The 26455-nt window shown below is 32.3% G+C and overlaps 1 protein-coding gene across 7 annotated transcripts in view; it reads right to left on the bottom strand.

Annotated features, from left to right (window-relative positions):
• Nucleotides 1–18231: 18231 nt before the first annotated feature.
• The window catches only part of LOC132708097 (kappaPI-actitoxin-Avd3d-like), a 91281-nt gene continuing 83057 nt past the window's right edge, over nucleotides 18232–26455 (bottom strand). The window contains exons 1-4 of one of the 7 annotated variants that reach the window (XR_009619829.1): nucleotides 23442–23647; nucleotides 20841–23376; nucleotides 20071–20203; nucleotides 18335–18455 (exon numbers count right to left, since the gene is read on the bottom strand). Coding sequence is in view for 1 of the 7 variants with exons in the window: in XM_060680214.1 (XP_060536197.1) it covers nucleotides 18271–18455 (185 nt within the window). In the remaining 6 variants the exon portion in view is untranslated. The other 6 variants (XR_009619828.1, XR_009619826.1, XR_009619827.1 and 3 more) reach the window with 6 other exon arrangements.

Below are 26455 nucleotides of genomic sequence, written 5' to 3' on the forward strand. Positions count from 1 at the left end.
TTACATTTAGAACTAATTTAGGTTAGATATTAAAATACAATTTTGTTAAACAAATTGTTTGTTGACTTGTTTTATAATGGTTTTAAATTTTTTTGGTTATGTTTTAAAATACTACAATTTTTGGCAAAACTTTCATCTGCAATTAATAGACTTACGATGAAGGAACGATCGTTCTGTTTATAGGAGGTGCTCCTTGAACATTTTATCCACTTAGACTGTGCTATAGTATCTCAAAGTTATATTTGGGCTTTTAACAGCCATCTTTCGTGATTTCGAATTTAATTATATTTTCGGTAAGAATTAAACCTATAAGAACTTACAAGTTCAAATTCGTAAACAAATATCTTTCATGAAAAAATACATGTAAAAATTGCATCGTGTATTTTTTTAAAACAATTTCTTTTCCACACCTTAACTCCTTTTTTGTCTGAAAATGTATTATGATTTTGAGATATTTTGAGAAAATACCTTAAAAATGCCGCATCCATCGCTATTGAAAGCCCGTCTTATAGGTCAAAAGACAGAATTTTAAATGTCGCGCATGTGCACGTTGAACGAAAATGTTTTTACATAGTTACTTGATGAATAACCAGAATAATTTTTGCTTTTGCTAATTTAAGCTAAGGCTAATTTTCTATAATGTTTGACTGGACACTAAACCACCGGTTGGATGATGGTATGTTAAAACCTTGAGACAATTTGTTGAAAGTCAATAATCTTACCAGTTGCAATTTAGAAAGCCAATATCAATTAGTAAAAGTCGATCAGCATCCACCAATAAATCAAGAGTTTCAGGGAAAAAAAAACTTCATCAAGTCCCATATACATATATTTACGTCCATGTTATTCCTGTGACGCCAGACTATAAAGCAACGTTACTTCGAAGGGCCAATGCCAGAGATGATCGTTTCAAACATCTTTCAACATTTTTTAACGTGGAGAAACATTGTTGATAAATAACTTATACCTAATAAGTATCTCATCCAGCACTGCCCACCAGCATGAAAACGAACATAAGCGCTAGCAAACATCGACACTATGTAGTAATAATTTCAATTCTAACGTAATCCCACTGTTTTGTTAGTGAAGCGGTCTTGCTTCCCAATCATGTAGGAGGCGCCGTGATTATTATTATTTGCGGTACGCCGCTGGAATCAACGTATATATACGACGGAAAGGGCCCTTTGGCATCGGAACAGCAGAATAAAAAAATATGGGAGGATATTGCGGTCCACAGGTAATACCGAGACCCGGACGGATGATACATTAAACCGAATATCGGTGGACTCATGCCGCGCTGATGATCTCCATTAAAGGAGCCCCTCGGCTCGGGCTCGCGATGTGCAGCTGTTATATTTTCCATGGACCAATCAAGGAGGGCCGGTCGGTCGCCATAACGGTGCCGGTGCCACTTGGGGTGCTGTAATTTGTGGTTGCGGCAGATATTCACGGGGTGGAGTTGTGTTCTTTGGGTTTTGTGTGTTTGTCCTCATTTTGGATAATAAGTTGCTTTAAAATGGGCAACAGTTAGTTGCGTTAGCGTTCCGGCAACGGCATTAGTACAATCTTTAACGGTAGTTTATGTGGTTAAAAAGAAGATAGGAGTGATCGCGGCAATTAATATCGACCCCTTTAACCAGCGTATAGCGATTTTAAGCACATGCCTTATAAGATTGACACAATTCCCATATATTTTTTTAAATTTTTGATAACATTAAGCAGATCGTATCTGATGGAAAGTCTGATCATACAGGCATAAGTATCAGCAATATGTATGAAAACTATCATGGTGAAGGTCCTATATATTTTGTTTTTAGAGCGTTGAGGATCATGATAACCTGTTTAGGGACTACAATGGTCTTGGTATTATTGGACAGGGCTTCGTTTCCGAGCAACGGAGTGATTCTCAAAGATAAAAGTCGTTAATTTCTTGGAAGGATATAATTTTAGTATTTTTTTGGGTCAATCCGCCAGTTTCAATACATGTGTCAGAGCCCAACTAGTTTAGGGCAATATTTTAAAACGTTAAGTGTCTTAAATAACTTAAAATCAAAACGATACTTGATTTTCTAAAATATAAACATAAAAACTAACTAACCAAAACTTAACTTTATCAAAATGCATATTTTTCAAGATCATCTCGTAATTCCATAACAAGTTGACATATCGAAATGAGTTTTTCATATTTGAACTTAAAAAAATCGAGCACGGAACATCTTAACCGATTATTCGATATTTATCTTAGAAGTACCCAAAACCATGAAATCCCATCGAAATTGACCCACCCTGTGTACCATCAAATAACTACTAAAAACAAGCAAATATAATAATATTAGTCGATAACTTTTCATAATTAAAAATAACCACCCTATTGTACTAGAAGAATAATGTTAGATTGTAATTATTGTCCTATTCATTAATTGACTCATATTAAACAAAATTATATCTATTTTTACAAAACTTCTGGATTCCTCGTGCGTCGGCTTCGAACTTGGTGACGTTTCGCCAATCATCTTGTTGGCTTCTTCAGAGCTTAACTGAAACTTTCACATAAAACGACGCAGGAGGAATGCAGAAGTTTTGTAAAAAGTATAACAGTAGACTGTGCAATTAAAATTATGTCTATTCTGCTATTATAGAATGCTTAACTGATCCAAACAATCCAAATTTGTTTGCTTTCAATATAAAACTAAACCGAACCCTATATATGGTACCTACATTTTATACGAATGTTTGAAAAATTTAAAGTCTAAGTATTGTATATTCACTGTGTATTTTTTTTATGTTTAAATTATTTTAGAATCATCCTCATCGTCACATTTTATTTTTCATATGCAATAAGTAAAGTTGTTAAAAAAATGGCGAATTTGAAAATAATCCTGTTATAAGTCGATGTTTTTATGTAGTTGTAGATAAAATATTAATTTTAACTCATGTTAGCCTGTAGGCAGGTTTAGAAAACTATGTTTTTTTTTGTTTTGCCCATAATCATTATTCATTTTTAAAAGCCAGTAACATTGAAGTTGACCACAAATCAACAATGGCGAAACTCAAAAAATATAAATGTACCTACACACATACATATAATTTTCCTTTTTAATAATATTTAAGACGACTTGAAAAACACTTCAAAAACACTTACACTTTCTTATTGTTATTTTTTGCAATCCCTATAATTCTTTCTGTCATCACTTATTTTTTGTAATTTGTATATCTTGAAAAGAAAATGTAATCAAGTTCGTTGTTTATTTTCTGTATTCAATATGTAACCATAAACTCAACATTGACAATGCTGAAATTTGTATTATTAGGTGATTAGTAAGTCAAAATTATTATGATAAACACATAACGATCATATTTAGCAAATTTAAAAAAAAATTATATAGTTAATAACGTTTCAAAGTGAAACAACTGCGCAGTTACCCATACTTCGGAAATGTCATTAAAAGCTTATAAAAAAAAACTCAATTTGTATGAGATATATCGGATTGTTTCATTTAAAAAAAAGGTTGTCGGTGTCCTTTGAATAAAAATGTTCTTGAAAGGTTTTCAATGCCGTCATCTTGTCGTCCATTTTTCCGCGGGCTGTCGGGGCAATCGGCAATTAGGTATAGTCCCGGAGCTTTTTATTTTGCTCGGGTAAATCCAAACAGATGAAGCGGAAACGATTATTTCATTACTATTTGATGATGGCGCAAATTTCTGAGTTGCTGGATTTTTAGGCAGGGTTGGGCTTGGGTGAAATTAAGTTTTTAAGTGAGAACGATGCAGCTCTACAATGTTGCAAATTTTCACGGCATAAAAGTAAAAATAATGTAAATCACATTATTCCTGTTGTCATCAAAACCTTGTACAAAAAACTCAATTTGTGTCAGATATAATGCGAGTGTTTAATTTACAAAAAAGTTCTCTAAATAAAAAAGGTGTCAATGCTTCCAAGATATTTTGTTTCGTTGTAATAAATTTATCTTTTCTACTCCCTTCTGTAAAATACCTAGTTACACACCGATCTAGCGTGCGGAAAGCGTCACTGTACCATGTGAGTTCCTTGTCCCACGGATCCGAGCCCCTTCGGACATTTCCGAGATATTACCGCTCAGGTTTGGCAGCAATTGGATGTTTTCGAAGATTTTACCGCACGGCTTGAATTTTGACGTTTGTCAATTCTGATGGTCATGTCAATGAATGTATTCGTTTTGATTTGCAAAAATGTACCCAAAAATTAACGGTCGTAGAAGAAGCATAGCATGCAACATGTTGGGTAAACTTTTCAAGTTACTCGTTAATTAAACCGCTCGCTCCGCTTGTGCCAAATAAACTCGTGACTCCAATGCCGTTTACCACACTTTTGGCATAGTATACTATTTGCCAACTTAACGGAACTATTTGATTTAAATTTGCATTACTTTTATTTTATTTTATTTACACCACTCAACCAATAATCAAATTACTGAGTAAGTAAATAAGAATTATTATAAAAATTTAGTACTCTAATTTAATATGGAAGTAAAATATATAGTGATTATGAAAAAAAAAGTATTACATTTTTGTCTTAAGTAAAATGTTGTTGTTTAATTGAAAAAAAAGTACAATTGAACACCTGTCGCATTTATCAAAAGATATTTTAGAAATTTACGCTTTTAAAGGCCGTGCTAAACTCTGCACCCAATAACAGAACAGAAATGCCTACTGTACTCGAAGAATTTTAAATCCTTAAAATATTCTCTTCGGAAACACTATTAGCGACCAAAAAAAAAAAACTCGACTCGGATTGACGTTTTCCAGTTTTTCAGGGTTACGTATTTGTTGAGGACTGCCAGCAAAAAAAGCGCTTTAGCAATATTTTTATATTTTTCTTATTTCTATATCAAAATTCAATATCACTACTACTTACAAATCTTCCGGATTCTTCCTGTGTCGGTTGTCGAATCCAACTTGTTGACTTTTCGCCAATCATCCTGTTGGCTTCTTCAGAGCTTAACTGAGGAGCTAAACGAGGAGCATGAACGTTGTCTGGGATGAGATTCCCATATTGGTGAAAGGTAAAGACCTGAGTCACGGTTAAGACTTTTTGGTTGCTTATAGATTTCTATAGATTCTGAGATTTTTAGTTGGAGAAGAATTGATTACATAGTACAGTAGCCTGTGGAAGAAGAATTCAACATCGCTTTTAATTTGTTATTGAAACGTTCTTGTATTCTTTTTTCTAACGTCTAATTTCCCGCAGACGAAGAACTAATACTTACAAAAAATTTTAAAGTCAATCAGATATTTTTCAATACGTGCCTTCATTTTGGCGTAATCGTATAATTTTCACGCAACTAATTGTGTCAAAAAACCGATGAATTATTTCTGTTGGATAGAATGGTGCTTCCCTCGTGAAATCCATTTAACACGTCTTGCCTGTCGGCAAGATCAAAACTTACTATAAGAGCAGCGGCTTTTATGGTCATTGATTGTTTCTTTTGGCCTTTGTTCAAGGACAATTTAGGAGATTGAATACATGGTTGTTTATCGGAAAATATTCTGACAGTGTAGCCAATTGAATCTAGAAGTTATAACGAAAAAAATTAACGCAAGTAATGTTGAATTTGCGATTGCCATTTTGATGAATTATATTTTGATGGTTTTTGAAACACAATTATTATCGCTATAGGACAATGAAATGTCTACACATGTTAAAAATTAACTAAAAGGTTATTTTTAATTTCTACATTCGATTTCGATAAATTATGTTATGGTAATTAAGCTCATCCACCTCAATTGAATGATAACACGATCCCAGGAAATAACCGCGAATGCATCGCTCTTTTTCATCCTTAGGATAAGCCAGACGCTTCTATTTTCAGCTAACTTGTCAAAAATATACCGGAAAAATTGCTGGCAGGAAAATTCGTTGTCTCAAAAAACAAAGATATTTCAATTTGTTTTTTGTAAGGTAAAAACCTCAAAACCAAACTTGATTCTTCTGTGTATATTCACTTTTCTAATTTTTGTAAAAAACATTTTTTTTTCATTTTAAATTCTAACGTTGATATTTGTTTTGGTAAGAGATGACAATGTTGCACTTGCCTAAACTTTTCTCAAATATAAAAATTATTTATTATGGTCTTAAAATAAATGTAAAAAATTATCTCTGGACCTTCAAAATTCAATTCAAAGAATTCAAAAAACAACTTAATAGCAATTAGCTAGCTAACTTTTATTAATTCTGCGTTTTCCAAGTCACTGAGCGAACATGGTTTCTTTCTGCTTTTTCTTTTTCAAAATATTATAAAAAATAGAACACAATTGAACGTTTATAACAATAAAATGTGCGTTTTATGCAATTTGTATGTAAATATTTGCTAGTCATTGGCAATATTAAGATCTTCAGAAAAAATTACGCTGCAGATAAGGTAATTCAATATCATTAACTATATGAAAGAACCACATCATTGCTTAGGCTTTCAGGCCATAATCACTAACAACCCGAAAAATCGCAGTGATTATGAAAGAACAATTGTTTTTGCCCAATTAGGTTAGCAGTTATAATTTTTATTAGAAATCTTTTTTTGATTTCACTCGTTAGAAAACTTATAGTTAGAAGGAAATATGGATGTAGGCACGATATCTAGAATTTTATGAAACTGATATCAATTTTTTCGGCACGTTAAAGAGCATTTTCCTTAGACTAATAAAACCACGAAGCATTTACCGTGAGACCAAGAAGACAATTGGTTTAAAGTTTAGTAGCACAAACATTTATTTCGAATTCGGACATAACATAGAAGAAATCAACGTAAGAAAACAAAAAGTAAAAAGCAAATGTGATAAGGTAGAAGGGTAAATCAATAATCGACGGTTCGCAAAAGTACCATCTAACGATTATACTGATTTTTAATCCAGCTGTTGCTGTAGATACACGTCAGCTTCCGCAACTCAACCGACCTTATAGAAAAACTCTGCACCGCATAAGCAATATTGCGGTTTGTCTATATTATTATATAGGGGTAGATTTCGACAATACCAAGTAGGCGTGTCCACATAAAATTGTCGCACAATAATTTTCCGAGGGTGCGGATGGATGCAATGAATGATGAGGATAAGATGTAATGGTATTAGCTGTCATTTGCACGTGGCGTATTCTCAAGGGGACACTTTTTCCGAAGCCATGTTATCGCTGGGAAATAACGTACCCAATATCTGAGAAACTTGCATACCGCGCTCTCATTTTCCGACTGGTACGGTTTAATTCATCAATTCGATCATTCTGAAATAATTGAATTATTGGAATTTTTTCTCTTCACTAAGCCGTGAAAGATTACCACGAACAGATTTCATTGAAAAAATAAACGCCATTCCCCAACTGACAAAACAAATGCCTACCCGCCCACTACTAATTCAATATTGGCGTCAATAGAGAAAAGTTAAGCGTTGCTATAGAGACCGCTGCCACGCCGCCCAAATGTATATATCTAAATAAATAAATTTCACAAAAGTGAAAATACGACACAGAACCACCACAGGTACAGTTAGCAGGGGTCCTAAATTGGTGTGTTACTTGACCGACAAACATATACCGCATTTTTAGCCAAAAATTTCTATTGGGATTTCCTTCGCTTTACATTGAACCATTTTTCATTTTCAGAGAATCTAAAGTAATTTTAATTGTTATAAAAATAAAAGTGAATATGAATTGTATGTGCATTCAAGTTAAAGTTGCACCCAAAACGGTAGAGAAGTTTTTTTTAGTCTACTAAATTTGACAAAAAATATGCAAAAAGTCATTTCGCAAAGTTATGCCATAAAATTTTACATGAAATGAATGAATGAATGAATGTTGCCTTGTTCAGAGAGTTTCAGTTAAGGATGATTGATCAAACGTTAACAAGTGTGATTTATCAACAATCCGATGCAAGATGATGCCTCGTGTTACTCTCCAAAACTAAATTTAATGTTGAGAAAAAATACGTTTCTCTTAAAAGCCTTCATTTTTTAAATCTTATCCCGCTATGATTTGCTAGCTGATAGATTTTTTCATTACTTTATTCAATCATTTAATTAATTTGAAATCTGTGTTTAGGCATCTCTAAATCGTGAATTGCATTTTTGTTTATTTCCTAATTAGATTTTGATAAAACTATAAAATTCCTAAAAAATCGTATCCCCAAATTATATGAATGATCATCACAAAAAGTCCAAGTGCGAAAGTGTGATTTGGACGACCTAGACAGGATTAATCAATTACCACATCGCGAAATATAAATTTGACTTATTTCGAGCTCAATAACCCGACATACGATTTTTCCGGAACAATACGTACATTTTAGTTCCCGCCAGGAGACCTCCTAGGGATTCTTTTTGACGCCTGCCGCAAAGCACCTTGGTGTCCCCTATAACGTCATTGTGCATGGGGAGAGCCTTACCTGATAGTCAACAAAAAGGTGATATATGTTTACAACGTTTTCTCAACAATTACTTAGCCTTGTTTACCGCAAGTTGTCAAAGCGGACTAATCTTCTTAACTTTATGAATCGATGTCAAAGGTACCGCCCTCCATTTTGTGACTTTGCTGGCCCTGGTGGTCCATGACAATCGGTTTCGTTAGTGCCAACAAAAGTACCTTTATGGCTTTATGGGATTTGAAGTAAACGAAATTTGCACGATATTTTTTAAATGCATTTTTCTGCCATTCCGGTGGTTAATAATAATAATAATAATCATAATAAAGATTATTTATTTCACATTTAAGCGAAAATACAATATATAACCATAGGAGGCAAGGTTCAATTCACCGGTCTAACAAAAAAAACAGAATCTGCTCTTCCACATAACCCAAAAAAAAATGTAGACGGCCGCCATTGAACATAACGATAATTACTTAACCATTGTTTATAAACATAAACTTACGTCTTAAATACAAGTTTATTATTTAGATCAAAGATCTCGAGGAACCAAGATTGCTAAACCAGTTTGTTTTTGAACGAACGTAACGAGTGTTTGAAAAAGTTCATCAACTGTTGCATACTATACTTTTTGTATGATCCTTAGGTTTGTCGCGAACTGACAAATGTCAAAATACGAATAATGTCACAGTACACTAACCAGTGGTTTGCGATTAATGCCCAAAATCTATAAAAACATCCGATCGCTCCTAGTGTTTGGAAGGGGTAAGTATTCCCCGTAAGCAAACATTTATATTGTGAACGTCTGACCTATATGTCATATTATTATACAATATGTTACAATTATACAAATTATTCAATTTTTTATATATTTTAAATATTATATAAATACAAAACGTAGCTGAATCTAAGTACATTCTATTATACATTTACTTTGAAATTTTTTAATCTTATTTGTGTCAACTTCCTTTAAACATGCTTGGCATATAATATCGCAATAATTTATAGAATAAAGTAAAGTTTGAATTTCTTATTCAAGTAGGAGCAAGCAAATACCTATTTATTAATGTAGGTAGTGTCTATTTTCCGATATTTTGGTAGAATTAAAAGGAAAAATTCCATCATAGCAGATCCAGAGATACCTAGAGTAAACAAGTAGCATCCCCATTTTTGATTTTTTTCTACAAGTTTTGTAACATTAAAAATAAGCTGCTGCCATTGTATTTAAAGGAAAATAAACCTATACGTTGGGCTCAAAAATAAAGAGCTGTAATTTCTGGTATGCACTTTCCACATATTTTTCTTATAAGTGTCAATAAGCTCTTGCCAAACATCACGTGATGAGCTTTCGGTGAAAAGCCTTTTCTTCATATTGAAATTGAACAACAGACACAGATACGCAACAGGTTACATTCATCCTTACATTCAATACAACTCAAAAATCGACTTTTCTCTTTGCGTCTTACTTCTGGCTTTAACATGTATTGTGGGCTTAACGACAACAAGGATTCTTGGATATTTTCTTAACATATAGCTCAATGACAGTTTTTCTTCAGGGCCTAATAGTTTTTTTAAGGGAGCTCTCATGTATCAGAATTGCTAAAGAAAACATTATTCCAAATAGTTTGTATTTCTTTAAAAAAAGTATATGTTTTATCAAGGTCACAATGAACATTCTAGATTCTGAGGGCGAAAGAATGGGCTACCAAAAACAGTACAGTACAGAACAGTAGAAGGCTACTATCACCTTCTCCATAGCTAGGTATTTTTAGTTTCCGAATTGATCTTTGAAATATTGATGATGCTTGTTATTATTAATTTTGTGTTGATTGCAATCCAAATCGCGTCCACTATTATTACCGACAACATCAACGTGAGAATAGTGTTTTATTGTATAGAATGAATATGCTTTTAATCCCAGAAGATAGAAAGTTAAAATTTGTTATAGTCAAAGTTAATTTCATAATACTCAATTTAAATCAAAGGGAAATATACAATTATGTGAATATTTTCGAAATTGGAGAGGATCACCGCAAAATAGCTGCTCAGGAATAATAATTAAACAGCAGTACAAAGTAAATCCCAAATATTTATTTTTATTTAACATATCGAATACGAAATTGCTTCATTGGTTTGAACAAATTGGTTTCGCTGTAAGTTCACATTCTTCTAATGAGTTGAAATTGTTTGCGCTTCCACCACAGCCTCCATAAATTACTTCTTCGCATTCATTAGTAGTATTGTTCCAGTGGTAACGTATCAATAACGCATATGTAGTTGTAGATAAAATATTAATTTTAACTCATGTTAGCCTGTAGGCAGGTTTAGAAAACTATGTTTTTTTTTGTTTTGCCCATAATCATTATTCATTTTTAAAAGCCAGTAACATTGAAGTTGACCACAAATCAACAATGGCGAAACTCAAAAAATATAAATGTACCTACACACATACATATAATTTTCCTTTTTAATAATATTTAAGACGACTTGAAAAACACTTCAAAAACACTTACACTTTCTTATTGTTATTTTTTGCAATCCCTATAATTCTTTCTGTCATCACTTATTTTTTGTAATTTGTATATCTTGAAAAGAAAATGTAATCAAGTTCGTTGTTTATTTTCTGTATTCAATATGTAACCATAAACTCAACATTGACAATGCTGAAATTTGTATTATTAGGTGATTAGTAAGTCAAAATTATTATGATAAACACATAACGATCATATTTAGCAAATTTAAAAAAAAATTATATAGTTAATAACGTTTCAAAGTGAAACAACTGCGCAGTTACCCATACTTCGGAAATGTCATTAAAAGCTTATAAAAAAAAACTCAATTTGTATGAGATATATCGGATTGTTTCATTTAAAAAAAAGGTTGTCGGTGTCCTTTGAATAAAAATGTTCTTGAAAGGTTTTCAATGCCGTCATCTTGTCGTCCATTTTTCCGCGGGCTGTCGGGGCAATCGGCAATTAGGTATAGTCCCGGAGCTTTTTATTTTGCTCGGGTAAATCCAAACAGATGAAGCGGAAACGATTATTTCATTACTATTTGATGATGGCGCAAATTTCTGAGTTGCTGGATTTTTAGGCAGGGTTGGGCTTGGGTGAAATTAAGTTTTTAAGTGAGAACGATGCAGCTCTACAATGTTGCAAATTTTCACGGCATAAAAGTAAAAATAATGTAAATCACATTATTCCTGTTGTCATCAAAACCTTGTACAAAAAACTCAATTTGTGTCAGATATAATGCGAGTGTTTAATTTACAAAAAAGTTCTCTAAATAAAAAAGGTGTCAATGCTTCCAAGATATTTTGTTTCGTTGTAATAAATTTATCTTTTCTACTCCCTTCTGTAAAATACCTAGTTACACACCGATCTAGCGTGCGGAAAGCGTCACTGTACCATGTGAGTTCCTTGTCCCACGGATCCGAGCCCCTTCGGACATTTCCGAGATATTACCGCTCAGGTTTGGCAGCAATTGGATGTTTTCGAAGATTTTACCGCACGGCTTGAATTTTGACGTTTGTCAATTCTGATGGTCATGTCAATGAATGTATTCGTTTTGATTTGCAAAAATGTACCCAAAAATTAACGGTCGTAGAAGAAGCATAGCATGCAACATGTTGGGTAAACTTTTCAAGTTACTCGTTAATTAAACCGCTCGCTCCGCTTGTGCCAAATAAACTCGTGACTCCAATGCCGTTTACCACACTTTTGGCATAGTATACTATTTGCCAACTTAACGGAACTATTTGATTTAAATTTGCATTACTTTTATTTTATTTTATTTACACCACTCAACCAATAATCAAATTACTGAGTAAGTAAATAAGAATTATTATAAAAATTTAGTACTCTAATTTAATATGGAAGTAAAATATATAGTGATTATGAAAAAAAAAGTATTACATTTTTGTCTTAAGTAAAATGTTGTTGTTTAATTGAAAAAAAAGTACAATTGAACACCTGTCGCATTTATCAAAAGATATTTTAGAAATTTACGCTTTTAAAGGCCGTGCTAAACTCTGCACCCAATAACAGAACAGAAATGCCTACTGTACTCGAAGAATTTTAAATCCTTAAAATATTCTCTTCGGAAACACTATTAGCGACCAAAAAAAAAAAACTCGACTCGGATTGACGTTTTCCAGTTTTTCAGGGTTACGTATTTGTTGAGGACTGCCAGCAAAAAAAGCGCTTTAGCAATATTTTTATATTTTTCTTATTTCTATATCAAAATTCAATATCACTACTACTTACAAATCTTCCGGATTCTTCCTGTGTCGGTTGTCGAATCCAACTTGTTGACTTTTCGCCAATCATCCTGTTGGCTTCTTCAGAGCTTAACTGAGGAGCTAAACGAGGAGCATGAACGTTGTCTGGGATGAGATTCCCATATTGGTGAAAGGTAAAGACCTGAGTCACGGTTAAGACTTTTTGGTTGCTTATAGATTTCTATAGATTCTGAGATTTTTAGTTGGAGAAGAATTGATTACATAGTACAGTAGCCTGTGGAAGAAGAATTCAACATCGCTTTTAATTTGTTATTGAAACGTTCTTGTATTCTTTTTTCTAACGTCTAATTTCCCGCAGACGAAGAACTAATACTTACAAAAAATTTTAAAGTCAATCAGATATTTTTCAATACGTGCCTTCATTTTGGCGTAATCGTATAATTTTCACGCAACTAATTGTGTCAAAAAACCGATGAATTATTTCTGTTGGATAGAATGGTGCTTCCCTCGTGAAATCCATTTAACACGTCTTGCCTGTCGGCAAGATCAAAACTTACTATAAGAGCAGCGGCTTTTATGGTCATTGATTGTTTCTTTTGGCCTTTGTTCAAGGACAATTTAGGAGATTGAATACATGGTTGTTTATCGGAAAATATTCTGACAGTGTAGCCAATTGAATCTAGAAGTTATAACGAAAAAAATTAACGCAAGTAATGTTGAATTTGCGATTGCCATTTTGATGAATTATATTTTGATGGTTTTTGAAACACAATTATTATCGCTATAGGACAATGAAATGTCTACACATGTTAAAAATTAACTAAAAGGTTATTTTTAATTTCTACATTCGATTTCGATAAATTATGTTATGGTAATTAAGCTCATCCACCTCAATTGAATGATAACACGATCCCAGGAAATAACCGCGAATGCATCGCTCTTTTTCATCCTTAGGATAAGCCAGACGCTTCTATTTTCAGCTAACTTGTCAAAAATATACCGGAAAAATTGCTGGCAGGAAAATTCGTTGTCTCAAAAAACAAAGATATTTCAATTTGTTTTTTGTAAGGTAAAAACCTCAAAACCAAACTTGATTCTTCTGTGTATATTCACTTTTCTAATTTTTGTAAAAAACATTTTTTTTTCATTTTAAATTCTAACGTTGATATTTGTTTTGGTAAGAGATGACAATGTTGCACTTGCCTAAACTTTTCTCAAATATAAAAATTATTTATTATGGTCTTAAAATAAATGTAAAAAATTATCTCTGGACCTTCAAAATTCAATTCAAAGAATTCAAAAAACAACTTAATAGCAATTAGCTAGCTAACTTTTATTAATTCTGCGTTTTCCAAGTCACTGAGCGAACATGGTTTCTTTCTGCTTTTTCTTTTTCAAAATATTATAAAAAATAGAACACAATTGAACGTTTATAACAATAAAATGTGCGTTTTATGCAATTTGTATGTAAATATTTGCTAGTCATTGGCAATATTAAGATCTTCAGAAAAAATTACGCTGCAGATAAGGTAATTCAATATCATTAACTATATGAAAGAACCACATCATTGCTTAGGCTTTCAGGCCATAATCACTAACAACCCGAAAAATCGCAGTGATTATGAAAGAACAATTGTTTTTGCCCAATTAGGTTAGCAGTTATAATTTTTATTAGAAATCTTTTTTTGATTTCACTCGTTAGAAAACTTATAGTTAGAAGGAAATATGGATGTAGGCACGATATCTAGAATTTTATGAAACTGATATCAATTTTTTCGGCACGTTAAAGAGCATTTTCCTTAGACTAATAAAACCACGAAGCATTTACCGTGAGACCAAGAAGACAATTGGTTTAAAGTTTAGTAGCACAAACATTTATTTCGAATTCGGACATAACATAGAAGAAATCAACGTAAGAAAACAAAAAGTAAAAAGCAAATGTGATAAGGTAGAAGGGTAAATCAATAATCGACGGTTCGCAAAAGTACCATCTAACGATTATACTGATTTTTAATCCAGCTGTTGCTGTAGATACACGTCAGCTTCCGCAACTCAACCGACCTTATAGAAAAACTCTGCACCGCATAAGCAATATTGCGGTTTGTCTATATTATTATATAGGGGTAGATTTCGACAATACCAAGTAGGCGTGTCCACATAAAATTGTCGCACAATAATTTTCCGAGGGTGCGGATGGATGCAATGAATGATGAGGATAAGATGTAATGGTATTAGCTGTCATTTGCACGTGGCGTATTCTCAAGGGGACACTTTTTCCGAAGCCATGTTATCGCTGGGAAATAACGTACCCAATATCTGAGAAACTTGCATACCGCGCTCTCATTTTCCGACTGGTACGGTTTAATTCATCAATTCGATCATTCTGAAATAATTGAATTATTGGAATTTTTTCTCTTCACTAAGCCGTGAAAGATTACCACGAACAGATTTCATTGAAAAAATAAACGCCATTCCCCAACTGACAAAACAAATGCCTACCCGCCCACTACTAATTCAATATTGGCGTCAATAGAGAAAAGTTAAGCGTTGCTATAGAGACCGCTGCCACGCCGCCCAAATGTATATATCTAAATAAATAAATTTCACAAAAGTGAAAATACGACACAGAACCACCACAGGTACAGTTAGCAGGGGTCCTAAATTGGTGTGTTACTTGACCGACAAACATATACCGCATTTTTAGCCAAAAATTTCTATTGGGATTTCCTTCGCTTTACATTGAACCATTTTTCATTTTCAGAGAATCTAAAGTAATTTTAATTGTTATAAAAATAAAAGTGAATATGAATTGTATGTGCATTCAAGTTAAAGTTGCACCCAAAACGGTAGAGAAGTTTTTTTTAGTCTACTAAATTTGACAAAAAATATGCAAAAAGTCATTTCGCAAAGTTATGCCATAAAATTTTACATGAAATGAATGAATGAATGAATGTTGCCTTGTTCAGAGAGTTTCAGTTAAGGATGATTGATCAAACGTTAACAAGTGTGATTTATCAACAATCCGATGCAAGATGATGCCTCGTGTTACTCTCCAAAACTAAATTTAATGTTGAGAAAAAATACGTTTCTCTTAAAAGCCTTCATTTTTTAAATCTTATCCCGCTATGATTTGCTAGCTGATAGATTTTTTCATTACTTTATTCAATCATTTAATTAATTTGAAATCTGTGTTTAGGCATCTCTAAATCGTGAATTGCATTTTTGTTTATTTCCTAATTAGATTTTGATAAAACTATAAAATTCCTAAAAAATCGTATCCCCAAATTATATGAATGATCATCACAAAAAGTCCAAGTGCGAAAGTGTGATTTGGACGACCTAGACAGGATTAATCAATTACCACATCGCGAAATATAAATTTGACTTATTTCGAGCTCAATAACCCGACATACGATTTTTCCGGAACAATACGTACATTTTAGTTCCCGCCAGGAGACCTCCTAGGGATTCTTTTTGACGCCTGCCGCAAAGCACCTTGGTGTCCCCTATAACGTCATTGTGCATGGGGAGAGCCTTACCTGATAGTCAACAAAAAGGTGATATATGTTTACAACGTTTTCTCAACAATTACTTAGCCTTGTTTACCGCAAGTTGTCAAAGCGGACTAATCTTCTTAACTTTATGAATCGATGTCAAAGGTACCGCCCTCCATTTTGTGACTTTGCTGGCCCTGGTGGTCCATGACAATCGGTTTCGTTAGTGCCAACAAAAGTACCTTTATGGCTTTATGGGATTTGAAGTAAACGAAATTTGCACGATATTTTTTAAATGCATTTTTCTGCCATTCCGGTGGTTAATAATAATAATAATAATCATAATAAAGATTATTTATTTCACATTTAAGCGAAAATACAATATATAACCATAGGAGGCAAGGTTCAATTCACCGGTCTAACAAAAAAAACAGAATCTGCTCTTCCACATAACCCAAAAAAAAATGTAGACGGCCGCCATTGAACATAACGATAATTACTTAACCATTGTTTATAAACATAAACTTACGTCTTAAATACAAGTTTATTATTTAGATCAAAGATCTCGAGGAACCAAGATTGCTAAACCAGTTTGTTTTTGAACGAACGTAACGAGTGTTTGAAAAAGTTCATCAACTGTTGCATACTATACTTTTTGTATGATCCTTAGGTTTGTCGCGAACTGACAAATGTCAAAATACGAATAATGTCACAGTACACTAACCAGTGGTTTGCGATTAATGCCCAAAATCTATAAAAACATCCGATCGCTCCTAGTGTTTGGAAGGGGTAAGTATTCCCCGTAAGCAAACATTTATATTGTGAACGTCTGACCTATATGTCATATTATTATACAATATGTTACAATTATACAAATTATTCAATTTTTTATATATTTTAAATATTATATAAATACAAAACGTAGCTGAATCTAAGTACATTCTATTATACATTTACTTTGAAATTTTTTAATCTTATTTGTGTCAACTTCCTTTAAACATGCTTGGCATATAATATCGCAATAATTTATAGAATAAAGTAAAGTTTGAATTTCTTATTCAAGTAGGAGCAAGCAAATACCTATTTATTAATGTAGGTAGTGTCTATTTTCCGATATTTTGGTAGAATTAAAAGGAAAAATTCCATCATAGCAGATCCAGAGATACCTAGAGTAAACAAGTAGCATCCCCATTTTTGATTTTTTTCTACAAGTTTTGTAACATTAAAAATAAGCTGCTGCCATTGTATTTAAAGGAAAATAAACCTATACGTTGGGCTCAAAAATAAAGAGCTGTAATTTCTGGTATGCACTTTCCACATATTTTTCTTATAAGTGTCAATAAGCTCTTGCCAAACATCACGTGATGAGCTTTCGGTGAAAAGCCTTTTCTTCATATTGAAATTGAACAACAGACACAGATACGCAACAGGTTACATTCATCCTTACATTCAATACAACTCAAAAATCGACTTTTCTCTTTGCGTCTTACTTCTGGCTTTAACATGTATTGTGGGCTTAACGACAACAAGGATTCTTGGATATTTTCTTAACATATAGCTCAATGACAGTTTTTCTTCAGGGCCTAATAGTTTTTTTAAGGGAGCTCTCATGTATCAGAATTGCTAAAGAAAACATTATTCCAAATAGTTTGTATTTCTTTAAAAAAAGTATATGTTTTATCAAGGTCACAATGAACATTCTAGATTCTGAGGGCGAAAGAATGGGCTACCAAAAACAGTACAGTACAGAACAGTAGAAGGCTACTATCACCTTCTCCATAGCTAGGTATTTTTAGTTTCCGAATTGATCTTTGAAATATTGATGATGCTTGTTATTATTAATTTTGTGTTGATTGCAATCCAAATCGCGTCCACTATTATTACCGACAACATCAACGTGAGAATAGTGTTTTATTGTATAGAATGAATATGCTTTTAATCCCAGAAGATAGAAAGTTAAAATTTGTTATAGTCAAAGTTAATTTCATAATACTCAATTTAAATCAAAGGGAAATATACAATTATGTGAATATTTTCGAAATTGGAGAGGATCACCGCAAAATAGCTGCTCAGGAATAATAATTAAACAGCAGTACAAAGTAAATCCCAAATATTTATTTTTATTTAACATATCGAATACGAAATTGCTTCATTGGTTTGAACAAATTGGTTTCGCTGTAAGTTCACATTCTTCTAATGAGTTGAAATTGTTTGCGCTTCCACCACAGCCTCCATAAATTACTTCTTCGCATTCATTAGTAGTATTGTTCCAGTGGTAACGTATCAATAACGCATAACAGTTATAAGTGGATGTTGTATGGGGCTTATCACAATCTAAAAATAAAATAACCCCAATATAATAACTGTTAACAACAATACGATACAAACGGTCTTTATTTTTGAAATTCAAATTATTTTACAACATTTTGTAAAAAAACGTGTGAATTTTCATAAAGATGCTAAGATTACAATTTTAAAAAGAAACTTTGTAAAAATGATGTGAATAGTCAACTGTAGATAGTCCAATGTAGTAGTAGTGGCCCTACTACGGTAAAAATTGCTACCCGCAGGCGCGCATGCCTGTATATTTCACCCACTAACAGCACTTTCTAAACAGCTATTTCGATACGCTTAATTCGTTTTCCCAGAACATTTAACAAGATCTACGCAAAGTTATTGACGATCTATCATCGGCCATGTTAATTGTTGAATGCCGCAAGATCATTGGTTAAAAGCGACATTTAAATTTTTAATTAATTAAAATATAATTTAGATGAATTTCCCTCGTTGGACCGCTAAATTTATATTCTTAATTTATAGTTGTATTTTTGCTGTAGAGAGTTGCTTATAATATAGGTGTTATCGTGTTATATTATTATTATAATTTAATGAGAATTATTACATTCAAATTAAAAAGGGAGGAAGGATATTGTATATACATAAATACCTAATGTTTAGGGATTTATTATAACCCAAAAAACGGTCAGCTAAACATAATAGTCGGTTTTGAAAATAATAAGACACTTTGGTAAGGTTACGTTGCAAGTAACATTAAATATTCTCATAGATTATAATTTGTACATGCCTTTTGTACATGTACATGTACATTTGCCTGTCGAAATGACCAAAAAAATTTTTTTGCTGATCAAAATCTTTCCGATATCTTCCTGTCGAAATGAACAAAAAGAAAAATTTTCTTTGGTTCATAACTTATTTTGTACACTACAACAAAAAATACCAGACAGCAGTGATAACATAACTTGTTCCTACGATTCCCTGTGACGCCACTAAAAGAAGCCATACAATTTTTTATTTGCATTTTTATTTTCAAAAATAGCTCGTTTACACCGGCAATAAAAGTTTCAAATTTTTAGTAACCTACCTGTTTTTGTAAATTTGTTATTAATTTCACTTGGAACTGCGGTTGAAAGACTGATTAAAAACACAAGAGCGATCGAAAATGTGAACATTTTTTTAGTTACAATTTGAAACGAACTGCGCAAACTATAAAAACACATTGGCTTATATATTTATTTTTTAAAATTTTTATCAAATTTGTGAACATATTTGAATATTTATATTTAACGATACATATAATTGCCACCAAAAACAATCAACCTTATCCGAACAATTAAAAAAAAAACCTAATCAACGGAAGCAGCAATATTTATTATCTCTGGTAAATGGGTTGATCTGTTTCCTTATTTAGCTATACAGGGTGTTGTTGTGATGTTTATCAACCACTGAAAATGGGAAAATACTTTGGTCTTTGAATTTTGTTGGAACAAGAGAGCACCACGAAAATTTTGACGTTTCCATAATTGTATTTACTATACTTTATACTGAAAATTTATTGTTTTTTAAATTTAATGTACGTATATATTATATTTACATTTATGTTTTCGATATAAAAGCATCTTAACGAACAACTTGCCTATGGATTACTTACTAGGTCTGATAATGTGTGGACGCCTTGTAGCTTTATGACGATCCTGCCGATTCTAAGTAAATAATGTAGTTATTCTAGCAATTAACTGTATATTCAGTATACATTTTGGGTTGTTGCATTGAGCCATAGTCTGCTAGTAAATACCTTAATACCTTTTTGATTTTAACGATAATTATGTTAATAAACAATGAAGTTATGGTCAGAATAATGATTTCATTTAATATTTGTGAAGCACCATTTTTTTCCGGAATGGGAAATGAATAATCGATATCAGGTGAACCCTAATTATTCTTGTTCCTATTTAATAGGAATCTGGAAAAAAGAACATATGTACGTTTCTGAACCCGAAGAATTTTTTTCATGTCGCATGCTGTTGGAATTATGTTAAATACTATAATAGCTCTTTCGAGTGCTTATAATTTTATCCATTTTTATAAATGTTGTATTGCCCGCGTTTTGAGTTTTTCGAAAGTATTATGTCCATATTATTACCTCAAAAGTGGCGCAGTATTATTATTATTTTTATGAGATTTATTATTTATAAAAGCAAAATATTATTTAGCCCTATCATTAAAATTTTTTGAAACTGGTGGGACGGGGATTCTGCATGTTGTCTCTTGCCAGGAAAATGATTTTTAAAATAATTTAGAAATGTCTCGCAGCTTAAATGTTACACGATGTTAATTATGTCATTCAGCGATCGATTGTAATTTATGGAAATTGGTCTTAAAGCATTCATATATTTAATTATAAAAATTAAAATTTCTTACTCATCGAAATCGATCTCTATATATACAGGCAATATGGTACGATTGTAGATTTTTTATACTGAGACAACAAAATTAATGTCGTAGTTCTCAAATCTCCCTCGTAAAATGCTGTCCAAAAAGGAAGTGAAAATGTAAAATGCAGAACCGGGTATTAGCTTTGACCGAACGAGACTGTCCGAACTGTTTTTTTACTGTCATTAAAAGGCAATTTAAATGTAAAATCGACCCCATAATGAAATGCTTTTTATTGCGCCTATATCGTAACAAGGTATCGTTATGCCAATGATTCCACTAATCATACCAATTTTTGTGACATTATTATACGACGTGATCTTATATTACCGCCATATTAATCGCCGATAGCGGGTCTGGTACTTTAATATTGCACTCGTTCTATTACTATTATATTGACACAGTTTGAAACTATATTGATCTACAATGCATAACTTTTGTTAATTACATGAGGTACTATTTATTTTTGTTATTCAGAAGGAATTCAAGTACTTACGTTTTGTATAAATATTTTAGTGCAGGGTGAAACTTGAATTTTTAAACGAAATAGTGTTGTATCGTTTTTTCCGTAGTTTTAGAAATAGAAACCTTAATTGTCCAAAAGGCGCTCTTGTATATGTCAGTGGCTACCTTTAAAAAATGTTTATTCCAGTGTTCTTGTGAAATATGTATGTATTATTTTTAGTAACTGATAGTGATTCAATTTGAAAACACGACAGTATATGTGTATGTGTTGGAGGATCTATTTATTAGGAACTCTAAGGAGTTGATATATGGCTAAAATGTTGGGCAAATATTAAAACAATATTTCAAAACAGCCTCTTTTAAAAATCCTTGTGAAACTTCGCCTATTTCATAACATACAGAATGAATTGAAAACTTAATATTTAATCTTATCGTTTAAATATAAAACGTTCAATTTTTTGAAGTAAGCTACAATAACCCATGAGAGTCGCAGCTAGCTTTTGATCTCCAAATTTTAATAAGAACCTCTGGGTTGGTAGAGTGAGTCAACTTATATATATTCTGTAACCTTTAACAATACCTCAAGAGCAATCTTAAAGGCATATTTGTTTAAATGACACATATTTTAAACAAAGCCTGTTCTAACAGTAATAAAATCACTGCATCAATTTTTGTAGAAACGTTGAGCTGCCGGCTAAGTATCTGATACACAAAATCTGAATTTACTTTGGCGGCGACATCAAAGTAAGGATATCACAAATTGACCATATAATAACAACACATTAACATATCAGGAGACACATCCATCAGCGATATCAACAACCTGTCTTATATGTTCAGATAGCCATATCATTGACGGTATGAAGACGGAAGACAGCCCCAGACATGGCATATCACCGACAATGACAACTAAACAAATGGTTGTCCTGCCAATCGCAGGTATTGACGATGCGAAACATCTGCCTTGCGTCATTTTATGCCATTACGTAGCCTGTTATTGCGTTCGCTTTGCGAGCTTTAAGTACGGCCGTTGTCCATTTTAGTTTCGAAGAGTATATCTGCAGTTTTATAAAGGTAGTCGCAACTGTAAATATGTATTCAACAAAACGGAATAAAGTTACTGAATTGTGGTAAACCGACTCGATATTCACTTTGATGGAATTTTATACATTTTATGATGAATAATGAACAGAATTTGTTATTTTTGTTTTTATTACTTTTTGTGATCTCTAGAAAGATCACTTCCAAATACATTTAAATATGGGTAGTAAAGAGTAAATAGTATATTTGTCTAAAATAGCGATATAAAATTAAAGAATGTTAAAAAAAAACAGACATCATAACTGCACTCAACAGAAAATCCAATTACTATAGTAGGGTGACCACATAAGAATAATATTTTTAAACTAAGAGTTTGGTATAAAGGTTGAGTGCCCCTAATTACAAGGCCTAGCATTGTATGACTTCTTTTCGTAGTCCAATTCAAATATTGCATTGTATACAATATTGATGTTAGCCTTTTTACTAACTTATATGTAAATGTTGTCATCGTCAATTATCCTCACGAGGCCATTGTAGGAGACAGGCCTTCCCTCAATCATAATCTCTTATCAATTTTAAAGCTTTCAATCTGATGAGAGAGTTAGATACTTTTTCTTTAAGCACATCGTAGAGAGTTCTTCGTGTCTTTCATTAACTTGGTTAAAGCGAAAGAATTCACCTCCAAAATATGAATAGACTGCTAGCAAGTTGCTATGCGATGCCATGTTGGGTTTGTTGAGCATTTTAGTTGAGTCATCAACTCGATCTGCTGTGAGGATAATATCTTTCTCCAAGCGCAACAAAATCAACATTTCCTTTAAATTTCATGTCGCTTCATTGATCTTTATAAATTCTAACGAAGTTTTAAATAATTTGGTGATTATGACGCATTTCACGTTCTTTAAATTGGTAATAATATAAACAAATCTAAATCACGTTCCAAAAAAGATCACTGAGCATGTATATTCGATGTTGTTAACATTACCTGCAGCGCTCCATTTAAAAGCAACTAAAGCCACTAAAACATAGAAATTGGTGATTTATAAACCAATGATGCCCGTTATATAATAGTAATTGACGTACCATTGCAAATTCCTCATGTCTTCATCTTCATTAGTAACGGTTACATTCGTTTTTTTTTGTTAATCCAATCGCGCATTTCTGTTATTTATCTGGCGAAACCGCCGACTACTTCAGTTAGTAACTCTAATGATAAATTAAATGCTTCAACCGTATATTGCATTCGGAAAGGGAAACCGACAAACAAGCAGCCGAACAATGCCTGCCAATTAAACAAAAACACCAAGCTTGTTCGCTGTCTTTCAAAGCCGCAAACACAAATAATTAAGGAATTAAATTTTAGCAGCAGCAACCAGCGGGCACGCAATCGGCCAATTACGGTAATTACCTGCATACGCAAAAAATAATGCGATTAGTTTGAAGTTTTGAGAAAAATTTGGGACTATTAGCGAAAGCTCTCCTACAGAATCAAAACATCCAATAATAACTTCTCGGTTGGAAAAGTGGTTGCGGTTTCGAGGGTAGTTCTATAGAAAAGGATTATTACGTACTAATTTTTGAATCATTTCGGTATATAGCAATGAAATTTGGAGATATTATTAAATAACAGATGAAAATCTTTTTTTTTCATTAATTACTTTTTTAAATGAAAAGACCAGTACAGTACTATGCGTTCAACATTATAATTGGCTGTAACTTTTTTGTTTTTAAAGATCACAAGGTAAACACAAAAACAAAATGTAGGGTTAGTAGCCAAGTTTTTTACAAGTGACGTATAAATCAAAACACCATTAATTGTCTGACATACAAGCCTACATCATATATTTTTTAACGGAACACCGTGTATATTATATATGTATTTAATAGAATATCTTATTTCGATTACAATGATGTAACACACTTTATATTATATCGAATTTTTTTATGTAATTTTAAAGGGTGCCCTGACTAACAAATAAAAATATGTTTATGTTTGACGTATTAGTAAACAACGTTGATGGTTGAATTATTGTCCAAGTCATTATTGTTAAAATGGGTTTTCGAGAATTTAGCATCCGCGAATAATGTGTAAGTGCAAGCGCAGCTCGTCGTCAGTATATTAGACTTTATCCAGAGCGCCGAGCTTCTTCCAAACAGATATTTCCAAGGCTGGCAAATAAATTTGCAGAAAACGGTAATGTAATAAATGCTAAAAAGGTATACCGGAATTATGAAGCAAATGAGGCAAATATATTAGGATTCTATGAAGCAGGTCCAGTTTCCTCTCTTACTAGAGTATATGAAGAACAAGGGGACGACGACGACTAGGGGATCAATGTTCAAAGAATATAAATATAATGCATTTATATTTCGTAAAACTCGAAAACTAAGCGCAGGACAATGTCAAAGGTGGATGCAGTTTTGTTTGGATTTTTAAATAGACATAATGAGAATAACAATTTTTTGAAAAATATTTTATGGATTTATAAAAGTTTCTTCACTACAAGAAAGGGTTGTAATAGATAAAATACGCGATATTGGTCTTTAAATAATCCTAGACAAATAAACGAAATAATAACTCAGGGATACCAATCAATTAATGTATGGTGTGGTGTCATAGATGGGCATATTTTGGGTCCGATATTTATAGATTAAAAGTCAACAGGAGATCATTATTTGCAACTCTTAGAGCACTAGAAGCGCCAGAAGAATATATCAGTAGCGTTGATGATATCGCAGCAAGACGGTGCCGTCCTCATAATGTTGTGCAAGTTAAAAATTTTTTTAACATCGGCCAGCCAACAGCCCCGACATAATTTTAATGGATTTTTTCTTTTGGGGACACATACAAAATCACGTGCACAGAACTCCTTGTAATAATGTCGTGGAACTTCGGCAAAGGATTTTAGAGGCATTCAATCAGTTCAGAGATAATTCGGAAACGTTACTAAGTGCAAGATATCATACAGTTAGAGTGTATGAGAAATGTGTTGAGGAAAATGGTAGTCACATACAGCATTACTTAGAATAGTTAAATAATTTTTTACTTTAATGTGTCTTGTCATTTTTAGTGTTTTTGTTCTACTTTAATTTGTAAATAATTTTTCTTGTTGCAGTCAGTCACGGCGCGTTTTGAAATTTTATAAAAATTTCCTATTTTTGCCAATTTATTAAAAACGTGGAGTAAAATATAAAGTGTGTTACATCATGGTAATCGGAATAAGATATTCTATTAAACACATATATTATATACAGGGTGTTTCGTTTGAAAAAAATATGATCTAGGCTTATATGTCAGAAAATTGATAGTGCTTCGTTTTATACGTTACTTAAAAAAAACTTGCTTACTAACCCTACATTTTGTTGTTTTGTTGTATCTCTAAAAATAAAAAAGTTACAGCCAATTAAATTGTTATCAAGATAAATTGACCGTGCGTTCAATTTCATTGGCCGAATCTGCTCGTAATTTGTTATGATCTTTTCTCTAAAACATTTCTTCTACTCTTGAAATGATTTATCTTGAGAAATTTAATGTTTTCCAATGCAAACTTAAATCAAAATTCGTTTTTTTCATTGCCTCCTACTAAACTGTTGAAAAAAATAGAAGTGAAATGTTTTATTACGGAAATTACATAAATTACGATAAAAGTGGGTTTTCCTCTAATATTCCTCTCCAAATTATGATATACAAGCAAAAATTGTTAGGGAGGGAACAAATTTTATACGGGAACATAGGTCTGTAAGTCGATTTGAACTTTATAAAAGATGAATGTATATTAAGATACTCTGAAATGTCATTGATTTAATTAATTTGAATTTATAAAGTTGTTTTGTTTGAAAAGTTTGAAAATTTACATATATATTCAAAATTCTTTCGAGTAATTAAGAGGAACTTTTAATGAAGGAAATTCAAACACATTCCTTAACGACAAGAAAAATAAATTCTCATCACTTTTTCATATGTATGTGCTCCATTTTAATTAACCTTTTTAATGTTATTTCTCTCCAATATTTCTATGAATTTCATTGAAAATATTTGGGGAAAATGCAGCTTGTATTTGCACCGGGTGATTTACACACGAAAAAATAAATCACCG

The sequence above is a fragment of the Cylas formicarius genome, unplaced genomic scaffold, assembly GCF_029955315.1.
Source record: "Cylas formicarius isolate icCylForm1 unplaced genomic scaffold, icCylForm1.1 PGA_scaffold_10__41_contigs__length_53128322, whole genome shotgun sequence".
Classification (NCBI taxonomy): Eukaryota; Metazoa; Arthropoda; class Insecta; order Coleoptera; family Brentidae; genus Cylas; species Cylas formicarius.